This window comes from Biomphalaria glabrata, chromosome 7, assembly GCF_947242115.1.
Source record: "Biomphalaria glabrata chromosome 7, xgBioGlab47.1, whole genome shotgun sequence".
Classification (NCBI taxonomy): Eukaryota; Metazoa; Mollusca; class Gastropoda; family Planorbidae; genus Biomphalaria; species Biomphalaria glabrata.
The window spans coordinates 25,617,798-25,637,811 of NC_074717.1; the positions used below are offsets into that span (position 1 = coordinate 25,617,798).

The window sequence follows — 20,014 nt, forward strand, 5'->3', positions numbered from 1 at the left end:
TTTGGAAATGCATCTTTCTTGAAAAAGCTCTTCAAGAGATGGTAGCTGTATTTGAGTGATATATGATGCTTTCTTAATTAGTCTATTCAGTCTATGTCTTTGTGCCAGTGAAGTATTACCATACCAGCAGGTGATGGCAAAGTTGATTAAACTGCTGATAGTTGCTGTGTAGAAAACTTTCTTAGCTTTCTGAGATAGAAGAGTCGCTGGTGAATTTTCTTGTATATGTTTTGAAAGTGTTCACTCCATTTCAGTTTGTTTTTGATAGTTGTACCTAGCTATTTATATTCTTGTACTTGTTCTATGGTTTGGTTATTTATCTGAATTTCTGCAATATGGTCTTTGTTTTTCCTAAAATCAATAATCATTTCTTTAGTTTTCTGAACAGTTAAAATTAGAAAGTTATCTATACACCATTGGTAAAAGGTGTTAATTGTTGAATGGTATATATTTTCGTCACCTGCAATAAGGCCAATGATTGCTGTGTTATCAGCAAATTTTATGATGGGAGTGTCAGCTGATGAGCTCTGAATGTCATTTGTATATATGGTATACAATACTGGTGACAGGACGCACCCCTGCGGCGCTCCAGTGCTAAGTTCTCTCGTGCTTGACACATGCCCGTTTACTTTTACATATTGTAGGTGTTTGATAAGAAAGTTTAGAATCCAAGCTTATGTTTTTGCTAACGTTCAATTCAGATAGTTTTTTTTTTTGATGGTGTTGAATGCGGATAAAAATTCTACGAATAATACTCTGGCGTAGTGTCTCTGAGTTTCAAGATGATGGTATAGACAATTCAGCATAAATAGTATTGCATCTTCTGTACTTCTTGACGGTTTATAAGTGAACTGGTGTGGATTGAGACGTGTTTTGACTTCTTTCAGTTGATGTTTTAAAATCATTTTCTCCAGGCACTTCATAGGAATTGATGTAAGTGCTAAGGGACGTAAGTCATTGTTGCAAGCAATGATCTTCTTTTTGGGTACTGAAATTATTTCGGGATGTCTTCCAAATGGAAGGTATTTTGTGCGTTTCTATTTAATTTATTAGGTCGTGGAAAAAAAAAATATTCAAATTTGAGAACCGTTCTTTTTTTTTCCCCAGCCCATACAAAATATGCTTTTTAGTTGCTAGAACCACTGCCCTGGTTTATATTTTTAATCTAATGTGTATTGAAGATATTTGGTTAACATGGTCTGCTTAGCATGAGGTACTTATCAAAGCTACCATTGTCAATTATTAACAAAGAGAGATTACAAAAAGAGTTTATATTTTCACACCTCATAGGTACCAATGGTCATCTGCTTGGTAACAAAGTCGTTTTCAATATTTTTAGCATGAATATAAGAACCTCTGAAGTACAAACAACTATCAACATCCAAAAGGCTCCCTCCATACAAAATAAACATGTGCCAGGTGAAAAAGTCCTTCCCTTTGGTCAAGTGTCTGAAGGACTTTATGTTTCAGCAGACCATGTTGCACTAGTAATAAATAACACTATTACACTGCCAGTTTAATTTGTCTTAAAAATATGGTTAATATGTACTTGCTAGATGTATTCTTTTTTTTAAAACAAAGATAAAGATTTAAAAAAATGCTTGGAAAAAAAAACACACACACACAACAAAGCTTAGCTAAGGGGAAAAACTCCACATCTTTAACTTTATCTTAATAATGTAGAAGTTTTATTTTTGTGTTTTTGAGATCCAAATGTGACACACTAGACCCACAGAAAACCACTGACGGGGGCCATTAAAAACATTGATCACTGGAATGCTTACATTTAATGTATCTGAGGCTGTCTGGTATTAATAAGTAAAATTAATTAGCAAACATAAAGTCTAAACAGATCATGTCTAAAACAGGTACATGAAATTTACATATTTACCAATACAAATTAATAATTGATACAAGAAATGGTTTTCAAAAGCATATTTTTTATTTTGTAATATTTTTTTTAACCTGCTAAAACACAAAAAATAGTAATAAAAATACACATTTAAAAAAATGTATATTTTGGAAAAGAAACTACTAAAAAATTTGTTGGTATTTTCAATTTTGCATATGTTTTTAATGAAATTTTATTTTGTAATATAATTCATGTGAGGCATACAATAGTCCTAATATTGACAATATTTATGAGTACCATAAAAGAATTTGACTATTTTTAAGAAAGGATGCAGATGTATTTTTGTTACATAAGAAGTCAACGTTGACAATGTTGTAACTCAACTATGTTAAGTATGTTAAATAATTGCTGATCACTTCATGACTACCTACCATAATCGGGATTTTTCAAAATGTAATAAAGGATAACCAGATCTTTACATTTAAACAAATAAAATCATTGTCTAGCTAGAAGGGCTAACTGTTAATTACTAGCAATGCATCTTATTGTCGGATTAAGACAAATATGTATGCAAGTATGCACTAGATTTTTTGTTCTCACTCAACTGATTGTCTGGTAGTAACAATAAGTTTAACCTGATAGTGATAGTTCATAACAAAACATGAATGAAAATTATAGATTTTGTATGCATTCAAATTTCCTTAAAGTATTTTTTTTTTAAATACAGTAGTATCAGACAATTCCAACTTGTGTGACACTTTATCAACAAATGTGGGGAACTGCTCAAAATGACCTTGCCATATTTCTGCAAGATATCACTGACTTTTCATGACCACTCTCTCATTGTGTCTACTTTGTGTATGACCACTCTCTCAGTGTGTCTGCTTTGTGTATGACCACTCTCTCAGTGTGTCTGCTTTGTGTATTTGAATTTGTTGTTTTTTTTTCCTAATGTTTGGGAACAAAACTGACCTATGCAATATAGCTCCATTGCCTGCAAGTGCATCAATAATGTGTACATGCAATTGAAGCCTAAAGTCAAGTTTTGTTTTGCTCTATTTACTTGTGTAACATTGTGTTGGTTCATAGAAAGAGTTTGTAATGTAAACATTTGTAGAGTTGTTGTTTTTTTTTTTATGTGCAGATACTTTTTGAGTTTTAGTATTGACAGACTGAGAACTGGGGTGCCTAAAATTAGTTTAAAAGTTAGAGAAACTAACAAATGTAATGTGACTAACTAGATAACCATATTACTATTGTAATAGATGTCTTCTTTTAACAAGAACTCTTAAGAATTGACAGTTGAATGTAATGCCTGGTGGCTACTTTCTGGGACATCTTGTGAGTGTATTTACAAAATGTGCTCTGTGTCTTCCTTTCAATCTCGTATAAAAACTTGCATCTAAAATTGGCCTTAAAAAAAATTAACCATCATTCTTGATAAATGTAGCCAAAGAGAAGCTTCTATTTCATAAGTTTTTTATTTGACATGTGAGTCCACTACAATGAGTGGTTGGACTACATTTTCAAAACCAAAAAAATTAGGTGTGAAAACCTTGAAATCTTATGTTCATTTTTTTGTTATAAATAATATTTCTCTTGTATAACATTTGTATTTTATTCTAGATTATATGCATATTAATCTGTATGACTGTTTCAAAGTGTTGACCATAAGATCAGAGTAGAATTGCTTGTAGAGGAATGAAGAAGAGAGTTTTTTTGTTTTACTATCTTAGTCACAAAGTAGAAAAATGACTCATGTCTTTTCTCCTTGGCTTTGTTAATGGTGGCAATAGAGCTATTTCATTTTTAATGAGCAAAACATGAATGAAAATTATAAATTTTGGATTAAAAAAAAAATACAGTAGTATCAGACAATTCCAACTAGTGTGAAACTATTTATCAGAAGGTAACTTCTGACACTGTAAAAGTATATTTAGATTTTAAAACTTACCCTTTACTTATATATCAAATACTGAGTTAAACATTTGGGTCAATGTTTAAAAACATTTTAGTTTTCTATGTATCAATAATTTTTACCAAAATAAGATTTGTTGCTCTTTATTTTCTTTCTGGTAGGTTTCAAAGATACTTTATTTTTAAAAGTCTTTACTAAATAGCTTAAACAGTTTTTTTTTTTTTTTTTTTATTTCCTTTAGTGTAAGCCCCTTTGAACCCTTCTTTCTATTTGTAAAACATCATTATTTATTTTTACAGCATGAAGATATCAGGTAAAAAAATCAACAAAGTTTAAACCATTTTTGTTCTTTTAAATTTTTGTTTCACAAGAGCATTAGAATGATTTATACTGTGTATTCTTTTCAGTTCATTATAATTTCATTTTGTATTTAGGTTTTTGTTATTTAAATTTTAAAATTGTGTCAGGTTTGATTAATATAAATTTATTAGTAAATTGTAATTATTTTATTAGTTAATTAAATTACTTATATTCTAATGTTATTTACAAATATAGAGTGAGAAAATATTCAGTCAATGAAAAATCAAAATGAAGCTAAAAAATAAAAAGTTTGTGTTCTGAACTGTTTACAGTAAGATAAGATTACTTAATTGGTCCAAAAAATGAAAATTGAGTTTTATAATTGTCCACTTCAGGATTACTACTAAATGCTAACAATAACAATATAGATGCAAACACTAACAACCAGTTGTTAACAGTGAAATAGAAATGTCAGAACAGAACAGTGGTTAAACTATTCATTCTGGTGTTATCTTGTTTTTCTGCTGATTTAGCTTAAGTTTTCAAGGGTTCAACACAATGCATATATAAATAAAAATAAATATTTTAACTGCATGATAAAAATACAACTAAACAAAAAAAAAATAGGACTAGATCTTGGTTGTGAAGTGTAACTCTATTTGTACTTCAAATCTAATACATTGTGCTAGGAGGAGTACATTAGACAAATATTCACTAAGAAAGCCAGTAGGGAGTTATTAGATTGACATTCACTAAGAAAGCCAGTAGGGAGTTATTAGATTGACATTCACTAAGAAAGCCAGTAGGGAGGTATTAGATTGACATTCACTAAGAAAGCCAGTAGGGAGTTATTAGATTGACATTCACTAAGAAAGCCAGTAGGGAGTTATTAGATTGACATTCACTAAGAAAGCCAGTAGGGAGTTATTAGATTGACATTCACTAAGAAAGCCAGTAGGGAGTTATTAGATTGACATTCACTAAGAAAGCCAGTAGGGAGTTATTAGATTGACATTCACTAAATGATGAATACAATTTTTGTGTTGTTTTACAGTGAAGAGTTCTTAACATCAGCTTCAAGTTTCCTCTCTCAGACACAATTGTAAGCACCCATGACTTGCAGCTTGAGTCATTGGTGCTGCTCTGATGGTCACCAATGTCATGAATCAATCTAAACTATTTCTGCCATCGTCTTGCTCATGCTGTAGTAGCTATTTCAGCTGGTCTTGCTCATGCTGTAGTAGCTATTTCAGCTGGTAGCACTTGTTTTGGTTTTTCAAACTTATGTCAGACTATAAAAGGGCATTTTATGACATTTGTATTTAACTTTTTAGTATTATTTTTGTTTGATTGATAGCAGTTGAACTTATGGCTAAAGCTGTTGAGAAATGGTCTTGTATTATTGATTTTATACCAAACTTGTGTGGACTAAATGAAGAAACATTCATTTGTATTTCCTTAATACTTGTTTTAATCTACAATTATCATTATTATTTTTTTTGTTTTTTTCTACCAAGGATGAATTGTTTTTATTTTACTTTGGGATAATTTGAACACAATTATATTGTATACTGTATTGAGAGCCATTGTGATATTCAGTTGAGAAATTAAACTATTAATTACTGCTTTAATTATATTTAGTGTGAGCATGACTTCGGTAGAGATGTTTATGCATTGTCAAAATAATTTACATTGCTAGATTGATTTATTTGTGTTTGGCACTTTGTGAGCGGTTCCTTTCTATCTATAATATTTTACTTGCACTGAGATTGTATTTTATGTTCATTATGAGGTACGCCCCCATTATTTTGTCATAATCAAATTAATGACTTTATCATTAAATATGTTACACAGGGTTTTCATAAGTCTGAAAAAAAAAAAAAGGCAACAACATGGTTTTATTAGCAGTCTCTTAGGAATTTTTTTTAAAAAAAAATTTACTTAACACCTGTCACAATACATGGTTCTTTTGTTTAAAGAATAAATCCTCTGGGCTAAAGTTTGACACAGAAATAAATATTAGGGTGCTCATAAATGTTTTATTTAATATCCACATACACGGTTAGTTTTTAAGCATTCCCCCCCCCCTCATAATGATATATTAAATAATTATATATGTTTACTATATGATCAATGAAACTTTATGTATATTTTGTTTTCATGTGACTAGAAATAAGTTTGTTTTATTAAGAAAGAAAGAAGTAAGTTATACACAACACGTCCATTACTTCATCATTCATAGGAAGCAATTACTTTGTAACTATGTCCCCCCCCCCCCCCGCTTCTCTCTCTTTTTTTTTTGTCCTATTTGACTGCTGTAGTGAAAGTGATGACTGCAGGTTGCATTGAATGGCTTGAATGTGTGAAAGAGGACAGCTGTACTGTTTCTCATTGTACATAGTGCACTGAACTTGGCCTGCTGATATACTTTGGGATAACTTATTCAAATGTTTAATCTTTGTGAATTAACTAGAAATGCCTTGATGTGTGAACTGCATCAAACTGTACAAAACAAATACATTTTATGGTCTGAATTGACAACTGGGCATTCAGGTTTTCTTTGTGTCAATTGTTTAGTTTTTATGATTGACAGTTTAAATGTTATCTTTGCATCCACACTAAGCCCTCACCTTGACCATACTTGTTCTTGTTGTCATTTAGGGGATAAAGGGATAATACCAATTAGTGAATTATTTCTTTCCTGAGCAGAGGTCTTTTATAGGCTACAGACATTAACAGTTCAGTGTTTCTCAAACTGTGTGCCGCGGCACACTAGTGTACCGCCGAAGATTTGCAGGTGTGCCGCGGGAGTTTTCAGAACGCCACACGTGCAGCGTTACACAGGTCTGCCTAATATTAAATTTTTATTTTACGTTGCGATGACATCCCCACTTGTAACGACAGTAAAATTAGTGGGTCGCTCCATAGTGACGGAAAGGGGTGTTAGCTATTCAGGTTATGGAATTGTCCACTATACATATATTATTATAATGACTCAAATGTTGGCCGCCTTAGCAGACGCACTGCAGTTCTTGTAACGATAAAATAAGCGATGTGTTTCATGTAAATTGTTTAGGTGTATGCTAATAATAACAAATTATCAATAAGCGTTATTTATTATCCATGGAGAAATACGTTAGCAAGAATGAAACTGCGAAAGTGTTAAATGAAAAGCAAGGAACCAAACGAAGGTACAAAGAAGATTACATCGGATATGGTTTCTTATCTTCTGGACCTGAAGATGCTCCATTGCCATTCTGTCTGATCTGCAATGCAACTCTGTCGAATGAGGCGCTTGTACCAAGCAAATTGAGGAGACACTTGGAAACAAAACAACCAGCTGTAAAAGCGCAACCGAAGGAATACTTTGAAAACATCATGGCTCAACAAAATAAACAAGCTAAGAAACTTACAAACTACCTAAAGCTGCCAGAAAAGTGATTGATTGCAAGTTATAAGGTTGCTCAGTTATTAGCAAAACGCAAGAAAGCACACACAGAGGCTGAATCAGTCATTGCACCAGCTTTAGCAATAGTTGTTGAAACTATCCTTGGACCCGATGCCGCCGAAAAGTTAAAAAAGTTCCTTTGTCAAATAATACTATCTCGCGCGGAATTGAAGACTTATCGTCAAATTTACAAGATCAAATCTGCGAACACTTCAACGTGACTGACGATGAAGTGTCTCTGCTGTGGTCTCTTCAAGTTGATGAATCCACTGACGTTAGCGGCAAAGCCCATCTGCTAGCTTTTATTCGGTTCATAAAGGATGAAAAATGTATCAACGAACTCTTATTTTGCAAAGACTTACCAACTACGACCAAGGGCGAAGATATTTTCAAAGTGGTGAACGAAAACATTTTGCTATTCAATCTACAGTGGAAAAACTGTGTCAGCGTTTGCACCGATGGCTGTCCTTCCATGCAGGGAAATAGAAAGGGATTCATCACTCTTGTGCGTCAAGAAAATCCAAAGTATTAGTTGTTCACTGCATGATCAACAGATAAGCTCTTGCATTCAAATCTTTGCCGAAAGATTTGATGTCTGTTCTGGATCAAGTGATTGAAGTTGTAAACTTCATCAAATCTCGATCGCTAGCATCCCGACTTCCCACTCAGCTCTGTGAATGGATTCAGACTACAAATGTCTCCTGTATCACACCAACGTTCGTTGTCTCTCAGGGGGGAAAAGTGTTAAAGCGTGTCGTCCAACTCAAGGCTGAGCTGATTTCATTCTTGGAGGCTGAAAAAAAAGACTTTCTATTCATGACGAGATCTGGTGGGTTAAGGTGACATTTCTCTGTGATTTATTTGACAAATTAAATTAATTGAATTTAAGTCTTCAAGGACCATCGGAAAACATCATCACTGCATCCTCAAAACTGAAGTCATTTGGTGAAAAATTGTCTTTGTGGCAAAGTAAGATCTCGAAAGGAGTCTTCAACTGCTTTCCTACATACAATGAATGTGTTTCAAATAAAGAAATCACCTCCGAAATTCTGGACACTTTGACACACTTGCAGTCAGCATTGCAGCATTACTTTCCAACAGTTGGAAGTAAAGAGTATGGATGGGTCAGCTATCCATTTGGAAACAATGGAGCTACAAATCTGACAACTGAAGAAGCAGAGCAGCTCATTGATTTAAAAAACGATGCAGTTCTTAAGTCAATTTTTGCCGAGAAAAGCCTGGATGTGTTTTGGATTTCAATCAAGTTATATCCGGCAATCAGTTTAAAAGCATTCTTAAATTTGCATCTTCATGGTTTTGTGAGTTGAGATTTTCAGCACTGACTGAAATCAAGTCTAAGAAAAGAGAGAGGCTTCTTACAATAGACGATGAAATGCGAGTTTGTTTGTCGACTCTGGAGCCTTGTTTAGATCGCATTTGCTCTCAAAAACAGGCAAACCCTTCACATTAAATGTAATACTCAAAAACAGGTAAAATCTTTTTTTTTTCCTTTTTATTATAAAACAACTGTTGCTCGTGGTGTGCCGCGAAATTTTTGTAGTTTTTTTTACTGTGCCGCCAGACAAAAAAGTTTGAGAAACACTGCATGATTAACTACATCCCTTTTTCTAGTCCTGTTTCTCTTTCTAGTCAAATTGTTAATCTGATGAGTAAAACTACATTTCAATTAGAGACTACTTCCTGGAAGATGCAAAAAGAATCAAGTCAGTCTTGGTTTTAGGACGTTGATAAATATAATATAAATATAGAGTTGAAGCTAGGTGCTGGAACAATTGTGATACATACATATATTAAACATAAATGAATAGCAGCATCAGAGACCAAGTTTTTAAGAGAGAAAGTAGTGAATTAAATGCCTTGGTCGGTGCAGTCCCTTATTTTCATAGCATTTAATTCACTACTTTCTCTCTTAAAAACTTGGTCCCTGGTGCTGCTATTCATTATGTTTAATATATGTATGATAATATAATAACATAATATTGTCAGATTGGTATTATTCATAAAAAACTACTTTTGACTACAAAGTTTATTTGAACTCAGTCTGTCAGTCTGGGTGGAATCTTGTAGACATTTCTCTCCCACTTTCCAGTCTCAGATCAAATTAAAACTTTACACAAATATTGTAATCAAAAAAATTAATGTTAGTCAATTAGTTATTATAACTCATTTTGTTTAATAATATGTATTAAGGGGAGATGAGCCTGGTATGTGAAAGCTACAGTCATTCGTTAAAAATGTTAAACTATAAACTTTTTTTTAGATTTTATAACATTGAATTGCTCAGTGGCAAATGTGTCGTATTTCCATAATATAGGCTCAAGATTGAATTCAGACTTTAGAAAAAACGTAGCAAAAACAATTCATTAAAATATTTCCAATCGCAAAAATTTATTATTGTTAATTTATTATAGATATTATCAAAGAGATGATTGATTTATATTCATACAATTTCACTCAATGTAAATTTTGCTTAAAAAAAAAGGATTTTTTACTTGGAATTCAATAGCTCTTCAGTAGGTTGTTTTCTTCTACTTATAAAGCATTTAATTATTTTTAAAAATATATTGTTTTAACTGAGAAACTAGAATATAGGCTGAAAGTAAAAATAGAAGAGAAAGACATTGTTTTATTAATACAGATAACAGTTACATTGGACAGTCATTTAGCAAACAAATTTTATTTACTTTTTACTAACATGTACAAGTATTCATTAAAAAAACAAACAAATAAGAATGGAATAACATTGTTTAAATGGCCACTAAAGAAATACTTGGACACAAATATTTACACTACCAGAAGTATTTTAAATTGTCAATTTTCTTTTTACAAGCTATGAACAATAAATATACAAATAAATATGGGGCATACATTAAAACTGAGTGGACTCAGGGAGATCTAATTCAAACTCCTAACCCTCATGATTTTAAATGCCTAGCACTGGACCACCTGCCTCATTATCATTTAAGTACTATCAGATAAATATTATCACAGACTGGAAGAAGAGGTTTCCAATAGATGGTCAGTCTCGCAGTGTAGATACAATAGTCTTCAATAGGTCACATTTACTGTTAGTCATCTGAGATTTGGATCCACCTGCCTGCAGGTCATGAAGCAGGTCAACCAAACGTGGAAGCACATTGGCCAACTTAACTTGAACCCGTGCCTGGATAGAGTGATGAAGAATGCACAATTAATTTTATCAACTTTACATCTTGTACATTTCCCAATGCTCTAGAGAAAACTTATTATGTACCTTGTGATTGTTATAAATGAATGCCCAGAGTGCTGAGATGGCAACCAGCTGTTTCTTCTCATCACTAGTATTGTCCATTTGATCCATGAGCACTGCTATCAATCTGTCTGTAGTTATACAGGGAGAAAAAAAAAGTTAACATGGTTGAAAGTCAAACTGTAATCATCAATGTGAAAAATTTAAAATGTCTTGATCCCTATGCCACAGTACATACCACCATGTTATATTGAAACTAGCAATAGGCTGTCTGAACTGGTCAGTAAAACTAGACCCAAGTCAACTAGATTTTTAATATTTAAGATTAAATGAACAGAAAGATCAGGAAATAAAAAGCATGATACATATGCTACATTTATTATGCACACAAAGAAATAAATAAAAAGCTTTAACAAGTTTTCACTTTGATCCAGCAAACTAATTCTGTTTTCCACAAACATTTACGACAAAGGAAATTGAAATGGAAAAGGGGGGGGGGGTAAAGTACAGTTCAACTGATCCATGTTATCTTTAAGCTCACCTAGTTTTGTGGCGGTGTGGCCAGCTACCCACTAGTCCCGAGTATTCATTAGAGCTTTGGATGTGTGTGAGTTAAAAATCTGTTTCATGGTTTAATTGAGGTGGTCTTTAGTTTGAAATTGTACAGACACATTTTAAAGTGAATTGACTTCAGAGTAAAACATTGATATAATAAGTATACACTATGAAGTTACTAAACTAATTTATTACAAGATTCTTTTTTTTTTGTTGCTTTTTTATTGTATAGGCTACATTTATTAAAATGTAAATAAATGTAGCTCCTTTATGTCAATGTGATTAAGAATCTAGCAAGTGACATCCTTGTGTCAGAAAAGATATGATTGTGAAACTTTTTTTTCCACACAACCAGGCCAACAGCAACAACTACAAGGCTAAGCTTACAACTCACTACAAGAAAGAAAACACATAAATTTTCCATTGAGTTTTACTTTATGTCATTGTCAGTGAGTCCCTATCAAATCATTAATCCAATGGTACTCCTGTTCTATAGCTGTTTTATTGTACTTACCAACTGCAAGAAGTTTGGGCTTGTTGGTACTGTGGCAGCACAAGTTTCTAATGATCAGAGTAGAGCAGTGCTGACAGTGAGTTGATCCTGCCTCCAACATGTCCAGTAAGACTGTCAATACATCTGAAGGAGAGAAGAACATAGTTTTCTCAGTCATTGAGAGAGTTTACTAGTTAACTATGTTGGGCTAACAAATATCCAACAAAATGTGACCAACCAGAAATATAACAAACCTGGTATTTTAAGTATTATTTGTTGTCCATCAACACTAAATGACAGAGCTGTGAGAAGGTCACACCACAACATATCTATAGCAACTCTGACCTTGCTTCTTTTTCTACGGGGGTTAAGTTGGGAGAATTGATTCAAGAATGTACTCTGAGAAAGATATATTAGGATAGAAATTTAGTTTAAATAAATTATACAATAATCTTATCTTATTTAACATTTATTTTATCTCAATCTTAAATTGAAATAAAATATCTGAAATGATAAAAGAATCTGCTTTTCAAATATGTGACATAGCAGCTAAATTGTACTGTTTTAGCTGACATGTTTTTCGAGTACTTACATAAAGGTTGATACAGCACTTCAAAATTGCAAAAAAATAATTGTATATTTCGTATTAACTTCCCCTCCCTCTCTAACACAGAAACTTGAAATAATTTTAATTTATTGGAATGTTTGATTTGTACCGCACTTGTAGTTTTAGCAATAACTTTGTTTATTTATAGTTTTCAAACAATATCTAAAATTCACTACATTCTATATCACCTTTAAGAGAATGTTTCTACATTCAGCATTCATCACTAGGTTTGTTAAAAGTGAAAACGTAAGCTTGAGAATGGGTGAGCACTCATCTCGGTCTAGCTCTCTTTGTGCCAGCTTCAGGACACCATGCAGGATTGTCAACTGCCCACTTGGCTTTGTGGATTGTGCAGACATAGGCAAAGAAAGAGACCCTGCAGCTGAGAAAACGATGTAGACATAAGTTTACAACTCATTTCAAAGTTAACCAAATTTCAAATAGTTTCTGAATAGGTAATGATTAAAATAATGGTCTGAAAGGGTTTTGGGCCAAAATAAAGATGATTAATTTCATGTTTTATTTTTTTCTAAATAGGGAAAAAAAAACAACATGAAATTAATCATCTTAATTTTGTGTTAACATCTTTAATATTTTGTTCATTTCAGATTATTCAGATGCTTATGAAAGTAGCTAAGGTCCAACCTATGTTTCTAAAAAGCTCTTCAAGTCTAGAAACTATATTTGAGAGCTGTCAGTGGTCACGTTCTATACACTATTGGTCATTTTTTTTAGCCTTAATTTACATATCTTAGGCGGTTGATATGTTGATTTGCCTTTGAGTCTGATAACTTCTGTTCCTATGAGACCATCAAAATCTTCCATCAAATACAGATCTATAATTGCCCTGATACTGATGTCCCCATAGGAAGACATTGAAAAGGAACAATCTTATTCCAACTGGGGTTCTGAACTAGTCTTCAGTGTTATTTATAAGGTATAAAGTCACTGTCAGTCTGATGATAATGGTTCTGGATTATTTTGTTTGTTTTTTTATTATGCATGTTCAAGTTGTGGCCCAGAGCACTCCATACCAAACTACATCATAAGACCATCTTGAAATGAAAAAAGAAAATGATTACATTAAATCATAATTACATTATACATACCACTGTTGCAGTGGGCAGAATAAACTGTCAGTAGGGACAAAATACTGGATAATAATGATGTGTCTTGATGGCACCATGCCCACAACTTTTGTACAACCACTATCAAACCACCATGATAGCAAGTAACCTGTCAATAAAACTACTGGTAAAGGAAACAGTTGGAAAATAACTGTTTTCTATTTTAAAATATGACTAACCAAATAATTCAGCAACTAAGAAGACCATGTTTATATGGTAACTAAGGAAAACTTTTTTTTTCTAGCAACTGACCTTGACATTGGCATTGTTAAACATTAAATTATGTAGGAAATCAAACATGAGAACAAGTTCTTGCAGGTAAGGGCCTTCCTGTAAAACATACATCACATTTTTTAAAGATAGAAGTTTAGTATAACTCTTGCAATTGTCATGAATTGTCTCAAATTTTTGGTCAGCAGAGACTGGCAGAATTTTATTTTTATCTATCTTCCTAATCATTTATCAGTTTATTTACTTTCAAATGTTTTTAAGTTATATTGTCATACCTTTCTTCCACCAACTTTGACCATGTCCAGTGTTTCCAGGCTTAGTGAAGCATGAGTTTGTTTTAAATAGTCTAATGCAACCTCAACCAAACCAGCTGGGAACAAAAAACAAAATTTAAAAAATTATTTTATTTACAGGAAAAATACTTTTCTTTGTTAAAAATATCTTCTTGAATAGTTCATTATCAATACATTACAAAGGCATTAGGAATCACCCATTTCCAGAGCTAAGATTCCAGAGTGACATAGAAACTATTTAAATTAACTTTCCCAATCAGATGTTTGGGGCCACTACACAATGGATCAGGAAGGACATGAAAATATCTGCATTTGTAGTTGTTTAGTTATATACAAAATGATTTTTTTTCTAAATGATTAAAATTCTTATCTTTGTCTTTATAGAGGCAATTTTCACAAGTCAAATTGCACCATGGCATTTAAGTCATTGAATTTGGTTGGCTTGTTTGCTATATCATATAGTAGCACTTCCCACTCTGTCATGATTTTGGATATGATTGTGATGATTAAAAGTGGGCATGGGACCAGAGTGCTGTCTCTGGATGATGTGTAGCCAAACTTGAACATCCATTCTAATGAACATGGTACTTTTGGTTCTCACCTAAGTGGTGGACTGAAGTGATTGGGAGAGAAAGGAGAATGTAATTTCTTTACTTAAGACAAGTGACAAAAATGCACAATTATTCACAATATGGTGAATTAAATATAGTGAAATAAGGAACAGTCCAGACCACTGCATCAACTATGGACCCTCCAATGGAAATACTCTGAATAGCAGCTACAAATAAAAAGTAGCTGCATTATTTAATTCACTAACAACTAAAGAATTTATCAAAATAATTTTTAATAAAATCCTCACAATTATTACACAAAGCTAAATTTAGCTTCTCTCTCTATATTTTTTCTTTAACATGGCTATTTTTAGCATTTTTTTCTATATTTGTAATGAACAGTAAATAATATTATAATATATATATATATATATATATTCTCTTACCGTCCAGAGCAAACTCCTTTGCTGATTGAGAGATAGCTAGCAAGGATTTAAAGGCTGAAATAACCTTTAATTTCCTAGAGGCTTCTTTTGTTCCCTTCTCTTCAACATTTATCTTAATGACAGACTCAAACCAGCGGACTAGAGTTTTACAAATCTGTCTGCCTGTTGTTTTTGTCTCTTTCAAATGTTCTAGACTATCTAGAGAAATCAAATCAAATATGTGATTTTTCTTGTTATTAGATGTACAAAAAAGTGAAAAGCTTTTATTCATTAAGTTTAAATAAAACAATAACAACTTAGGGCAACTGGCTATAAAATGGTACATTTCTTCATATACATCTTCATTTATAATCTGTGGGGTTTTATGTCTCAAGAGACTATATTTTCCCTTTGCAACTTCTCATGTTACTAAGAGGCCAATCCTCAATACACAGCTGTGATCACAGGTTGGGCATCTGTACTCACCAGGCGCTGTTGCACTTTCACCCTTCTTTCTACTTCTCATGTGTACACCATCTGCAATCCAAGACCATTGCTCTCCATATTATGGGTCTATCCAGAGCCTCATTTTACCAACTATTAGTGTCAATTTGAAGACATTCATGTTGCATTTGCATACATAAGTATACCTTAAAAGTGGGCGACCTGTGGCTCTCCTGCCTTCTATTAGATCACCATACAGAATGTCTTGTGGTTGTCGACCTTGTGAAAATTTCCAAGCCAGCCAAGACATCTAGTGCTGCTAAAAGAGAGCATGTCCTGGCATCCATCCTCTTCGTAGCACTTCCTCATTGGTTATTTTATCTTGCCACCTTATTTTAAGAATCTGCCTTAAGCATCGGAGGTGGAAGATATTCAGCTTTTTTTTTTACTGCCAAGAGCAGGTTGATCATGTTTTACTAGCATATAGTAGAGTGTTCATCACAATGGTCCAGTAAACTAGGTGTAGTGGAGTGGATATTTATTTATTATGAGAATAAATTTTGTAGGTAAACCGAAGGGAACCAAAAACAAAGAACTTATCCTAACACCTAGATTCATGGGCTCAATCAGTACTCTATACAATAAACATAAATACATCACTGACCATCTTCTAGTGAGGTGTCCAAAAGTTCTGACACAGAAGCCGTATCCAACAATCTCTCTGGATTTTTCACAAGAGCCAGACTTTCTTCACTGCAAAGCAAAGTCAGGAAATCCAAACAAGCCAATTGTAGGCTCAGTTTATCCAGACTTCTGTCATCCAGTATTAAGCAAAGACATTCTAGATAATGGCAATTTTAAAAACAGAATTGAAACATGAATTTAGTTTATATACTAGTACAAATAGTTAATATTGCCCATGTTTTTTTTTTGAAAAGGTAAAAGTCAATACAACTGTATTGAAAACTTTTTGAAACTCTGTCTGGGGAGGCGGGAGGAAAGACATTCAAACATATACTCTGGTCTCTTCAATGATCTCAAGACATTCAAACATATACTCTGGCCTGTTCAATGATCTCAAGACATTCAAACATATACTCTGGTCTCTTCAATGATCTCAAGACATTCAAACATATACTCTGGCCTGTTCAATGATCTCAAGACATTCAAACATATACTCTGGTCTCTTCAATGATCTCAAGACATTCAAACATATACTCTGGTCTCTTCAATGATCTCAAGACATTCAAACATATACTCTGGTCTCTTCAATGATCTCAAGACATTCAAACATATACTCTGGTCTCTTCAATGATCTCAAGACATTCAAACATATACTCTGGTCTCTTCAATGATCTTAAGACATTCAAACATATACTCTGGTCTCTTCAATGATCTCAAGACATTCAAACATATACTCTGGTCTCTTCAATGATCTCAAGACATTCAAACATATACTCTGGTCTCTTCAATGATCTCAAGACATTCAAACATATACTCTGGTCTCTTCAATGATCTCAAGACATTCAAACATATACTCTGGTCTCTTCAATGATCTCAAGACATTCAAACATATACTCTGGTCTCTTCAATGATCTCAAGAGTATCCATGCCACATTTCATAAAGATTGGTCAAAGGCTGTTGATTCATAGGCAATACAGACAGACACATTTGCTTAATATTCATGATATTTAAAGATATATAATATTTATTTGTATTTTGTCAGTGTCATTGAAATTCAAGAAAGATTCACAGAGTCTATAGTAGAAATACTACTGTTCGTGTGTTTAAGATAAAAGTAAGTGTTAATATGAAATAGATTTACAGTGATCTATGATCTTGTGCACCTGAGCACTAATGGACATGCAGCAAAAACACAAAACAAATATATTTTTAGAAAACATGTCTTTTGTAGTTTAATTGCATTTCATTAGTTTAAAGCAGACAGATCTATTACTAAATGAGATGGAGAAAAATTGTTAGTTTAGCTCAACAAGTCACATCTCACTATAATTAACAATTACAGTTACACTACAATTTTAAACCTGATGTGGTGTATAAATCAAAACTTTTTATTTTGGATTAAAGATTTAACTTGCTAGAAAAAAAAGCACATTGTATCTACCTATAAGTGGTGTCCATATTGGTCCCAGTACTTGTGTAACTGTAGTCAATGTGCTCACCTCACGCTTTTGTAGTAGACTTGACAGTAAGTTGAGCACACTCAGGGAGACATTGTCAAAGGCTTTGGCCACATCATCCTTTTCTGGAAAGATTAAACATTTGTTGTACCATTTCTACTCTTAGCTAACATTTTCTTTATGTAAGATTAGAAGTTGGTCAGAAACTTAAGTAAAAAAAATGAAACATGCAAAATTAAAAAAAAAAAAATTTTTAAAACAAAGCTTATATTAAGTGTATCTATTACTTTGGATCAGTCATGTAATTAAATTTGTAATAAGCCTCAGACGACAATATATAAATGAGACTAATTCAGCTTAGTCAAGTACTATTTCTTTCCCTTGTTTAAGATACTCAACAAAGTAATTTATTACTGATAGTTAATTAACTAATTGGTTAGTTTTGTTTTTATTGATTCTTGCGTTGTCAGGTAAAAGAAATAATTGTGCGAAATTTCAGCTTGATCAGAGATTGGGTGTCAAGAGAAAAAACGTACAAACTTTTGTCCAGACATTCAGACCAAGTCAGTTGATATAAGCTTAGTAAAAATGTAATTATCTATTTCAAGCTAAAATTGTACACATAGTATTATGGATAGATAGTTAATAACACAAATGTTGTGGGTTAAATCCCCATACTGGCATTTTTTCTCTCTCTTTTTTTCAATGACATAATATGAATTGTGAGTATACCATATTAGTAGATTATAAAGTAAGAGTTTGTTTATTTGTTTTACTAAAAAATGGAAATCTTAAGTTATGAAAGTGAAAACTATTTTTGTGATGGTTACTTTAAGTACTGTAAATGTCAATAACCTGCCCCAGACTTACCTAGCCACTGCAACACAAGCAACAGAGACAGAGATTTTAGGCCAGACTTATTGTCCAGGATGTCTAGCCTTGACCTTGTATCCAAGGCTACACAGGCAGTTAACAGATTAGCTATGGATTCGAACATATGCAGAAGATCTATGAGGACGAGGGCACTAGCTGACCCAGGCTGTCCATTGGTCATCTCATCACACAGCACTTGTACAAACCCTGGTTTTACAAGACTGCAAGGACAAAATGATACAGAAGATAAAATCTAAATCATATCTTGAAATAAGAATAAACAGTTTTGGGGCCAAGGTAATTGGCTTTGTGCATCTTTTATCTTAACAAACAAACAAACAAAAATCCACTGCTTACCTAATAAGAGATGAGAGTATTCCCTTGCTCCTCATTTTGTCCAGACAAGATTCTGGTGTGAGTACAAGCACATTTCTTAACAATGTGACTACTGCTGAGAGAAGACCAGGTGTGGCCAGGCTTTGTGACGGTGGAGTTCCATGCCCTTGTGCTGAATCACATACGTGGTCTGCAGTAAGATGAGGACCAAACAAATCATTATTTCTTTTTGTTTTCCATTAACAAAATATAGACTTTTGTTTGGTTTAAATGAACTGAATCTTTTCTTAAACTATAAAAAAATGTTCATTCTATTTTTGTATAAGAAAAATTTGACATTATGTTTATAAGAAACAGTTCTAATAAAAACAATGGAAAAAAGATTTAGTTATCACTCTTTGTCTCTGTTCTCAAATGTTCTCTACTTACCTTCTATGGAAGCTTGTGTGCTGGTTGAAGAACTGAATGTGTTTCTCTGGGCAGGGGATTTAGTTTTTTCTAAAGTTGTCTACACAAAAAAAGAAAAAAAAAAACATCCTCCTGATACCATGTTAAGATAAGCTGTTAAATTCTTAATATTCATTTGTACTTTAAAAGATGCAAATAAATCAATTTAAAAAAAAAAAAAAGCATACTCTGAGTCTAGGTGTCAGGTTGGATAATGTGAAGTCAGAAGATAAGCTGGACACTGTAGTCAATCCTGTCCTTGCTGTCTTTTCTGCACTGCTAGTTTCTGTGAATTAATCATGATAATAGTGGAAAAAAAAAAACAACAACATTATTTCAACAAAAGGTGACAAATACTTTTCAAGAAACCTGTCACAGACAACACAGATAATTTAATGGACCTAACTGTACTTGAGTGAATTATGTGAATACAGAGTGTGAAGATGTCTATACTGAACATGAGTTTCTATATGACCAGAAGTAAGATTGTAGGAGAGATTGAGAGTTTTAGTTAGTCAAGCTAAGTCAGTTGAAGAAGTAAGTCCACAGTAGTTAGTTGAAGAAGTCAGTGGATATTGCTAGTCAATTAAATAAGTCAAATTTTAGTTACTTGAAGAAGTCAATTGAAATTGTTAGATGAAGTTGTTAATTTTATTTTTGTAATAAGTTGAATGTAATAAGTTGAAGCCAAGTAGTTGTATTGATAAAACAAGTTTATGTTA

General features: G+C 32.8%; 2 protein-coding genes across 7 annotated transcripts in view; one reads left to right on the plus strand and one right to left on the minus strand.

Annotated features, from left to right (window-relative positions):
• Positions 1 to 4,988, plus strand: part of LOC106052858 (calcium-transporting ATPase type 2C member 1-like) — a 53,874-nt gene extending 48,886 nt beyond the window's left edge. For all 4 annotated transcript variants that reach the window (XM_056035070.1, XM_056035071.1, XM_056035072.1 and 1 more), the window contains one exon: positions 4,070 to 4,988. In XM_056035070.1, the coding sequence (XP_055891045.1) occupies positions 4,070 to 4,087 (18 nt within the window). In that variant the 3' untranslated portion in view covers positions 4,088 to 4,988. The remainder of the gene's footprint in view (positions 1 to 4,069) is intronic.
• A 5,208-nt stretch (positions 4,989 to 10,196) lies between these two features.
• LOC106052869 (rotatin-like) overlaps positions 10,197 to 20,014 on the minus strand; it is a 39,513-nt gene continuing 29,695 nt past the window's right edge. For all 3 annotated transcript variants that reach the window (XM_056035213.1, XM_056035212.1, XM_013208329.2), the window contains 15 exons: positions 19,481 to 19,578; positions 19,275 to 19,353; positions 18,867 to 19,035; positions 18,507 to 18,730; positions 17,621 to 17,761; positions 16,159 to 16,335; positions 15,072 to 15,269; positions 14,057 to 14,151; positions 13,803 to 13,880; positions 13,533 to 13,659; positions 12,612 to 12,805; positions 12,071 to 12,215; positions 11,838 to 11,960; positions 10,793 to 10,899; positions 10,197 to 10,702 (listed from right to left, as the gene is read on the minus strand). In XM_056035213.1, the coding sequence (XP_055891188.1) occupies positions 10,559 to 10,702; positions 10,793 to 10,899; positions 11,838 to 11,960; positions 12,071 to 12,215; positions 12,612 to 12,805; positions 13,533 to 13,659; positions 13,803 to 13,880; positions 14,057 to 14,151; positions 15,072 to 15,269; positions 16,159 to 16,335; positions 17,621 to 17,761; positions 18,507 to 18,730; positions 18,867 to 19,035; positions 19,275 to 19,353; positions 19,481 to 19,578 (2,099 nt within the window). In that variant the 3' untranslated portion in view covers positions 10,197 to 10,558. The remainder of the gene's footprint in view (positions 10,703 to 10,792; positions 10,900 to 11,837; positions 11,961 to 12,070; positions 12,216 to 12,611; positions 12,806 to 13,532; positions 13,660 to 13,802; positions 13,881 to 14,056; positions 14,152 to 15,071; positions 15,270 to 16,158; positions 16,336 to 17,620; positions 17,762 to 18,506; positions 18,731 to 18,866; positions 19,036 to 19,274; positions 19,354 to 19,480; positions 19,579 to 20,014) is intronic.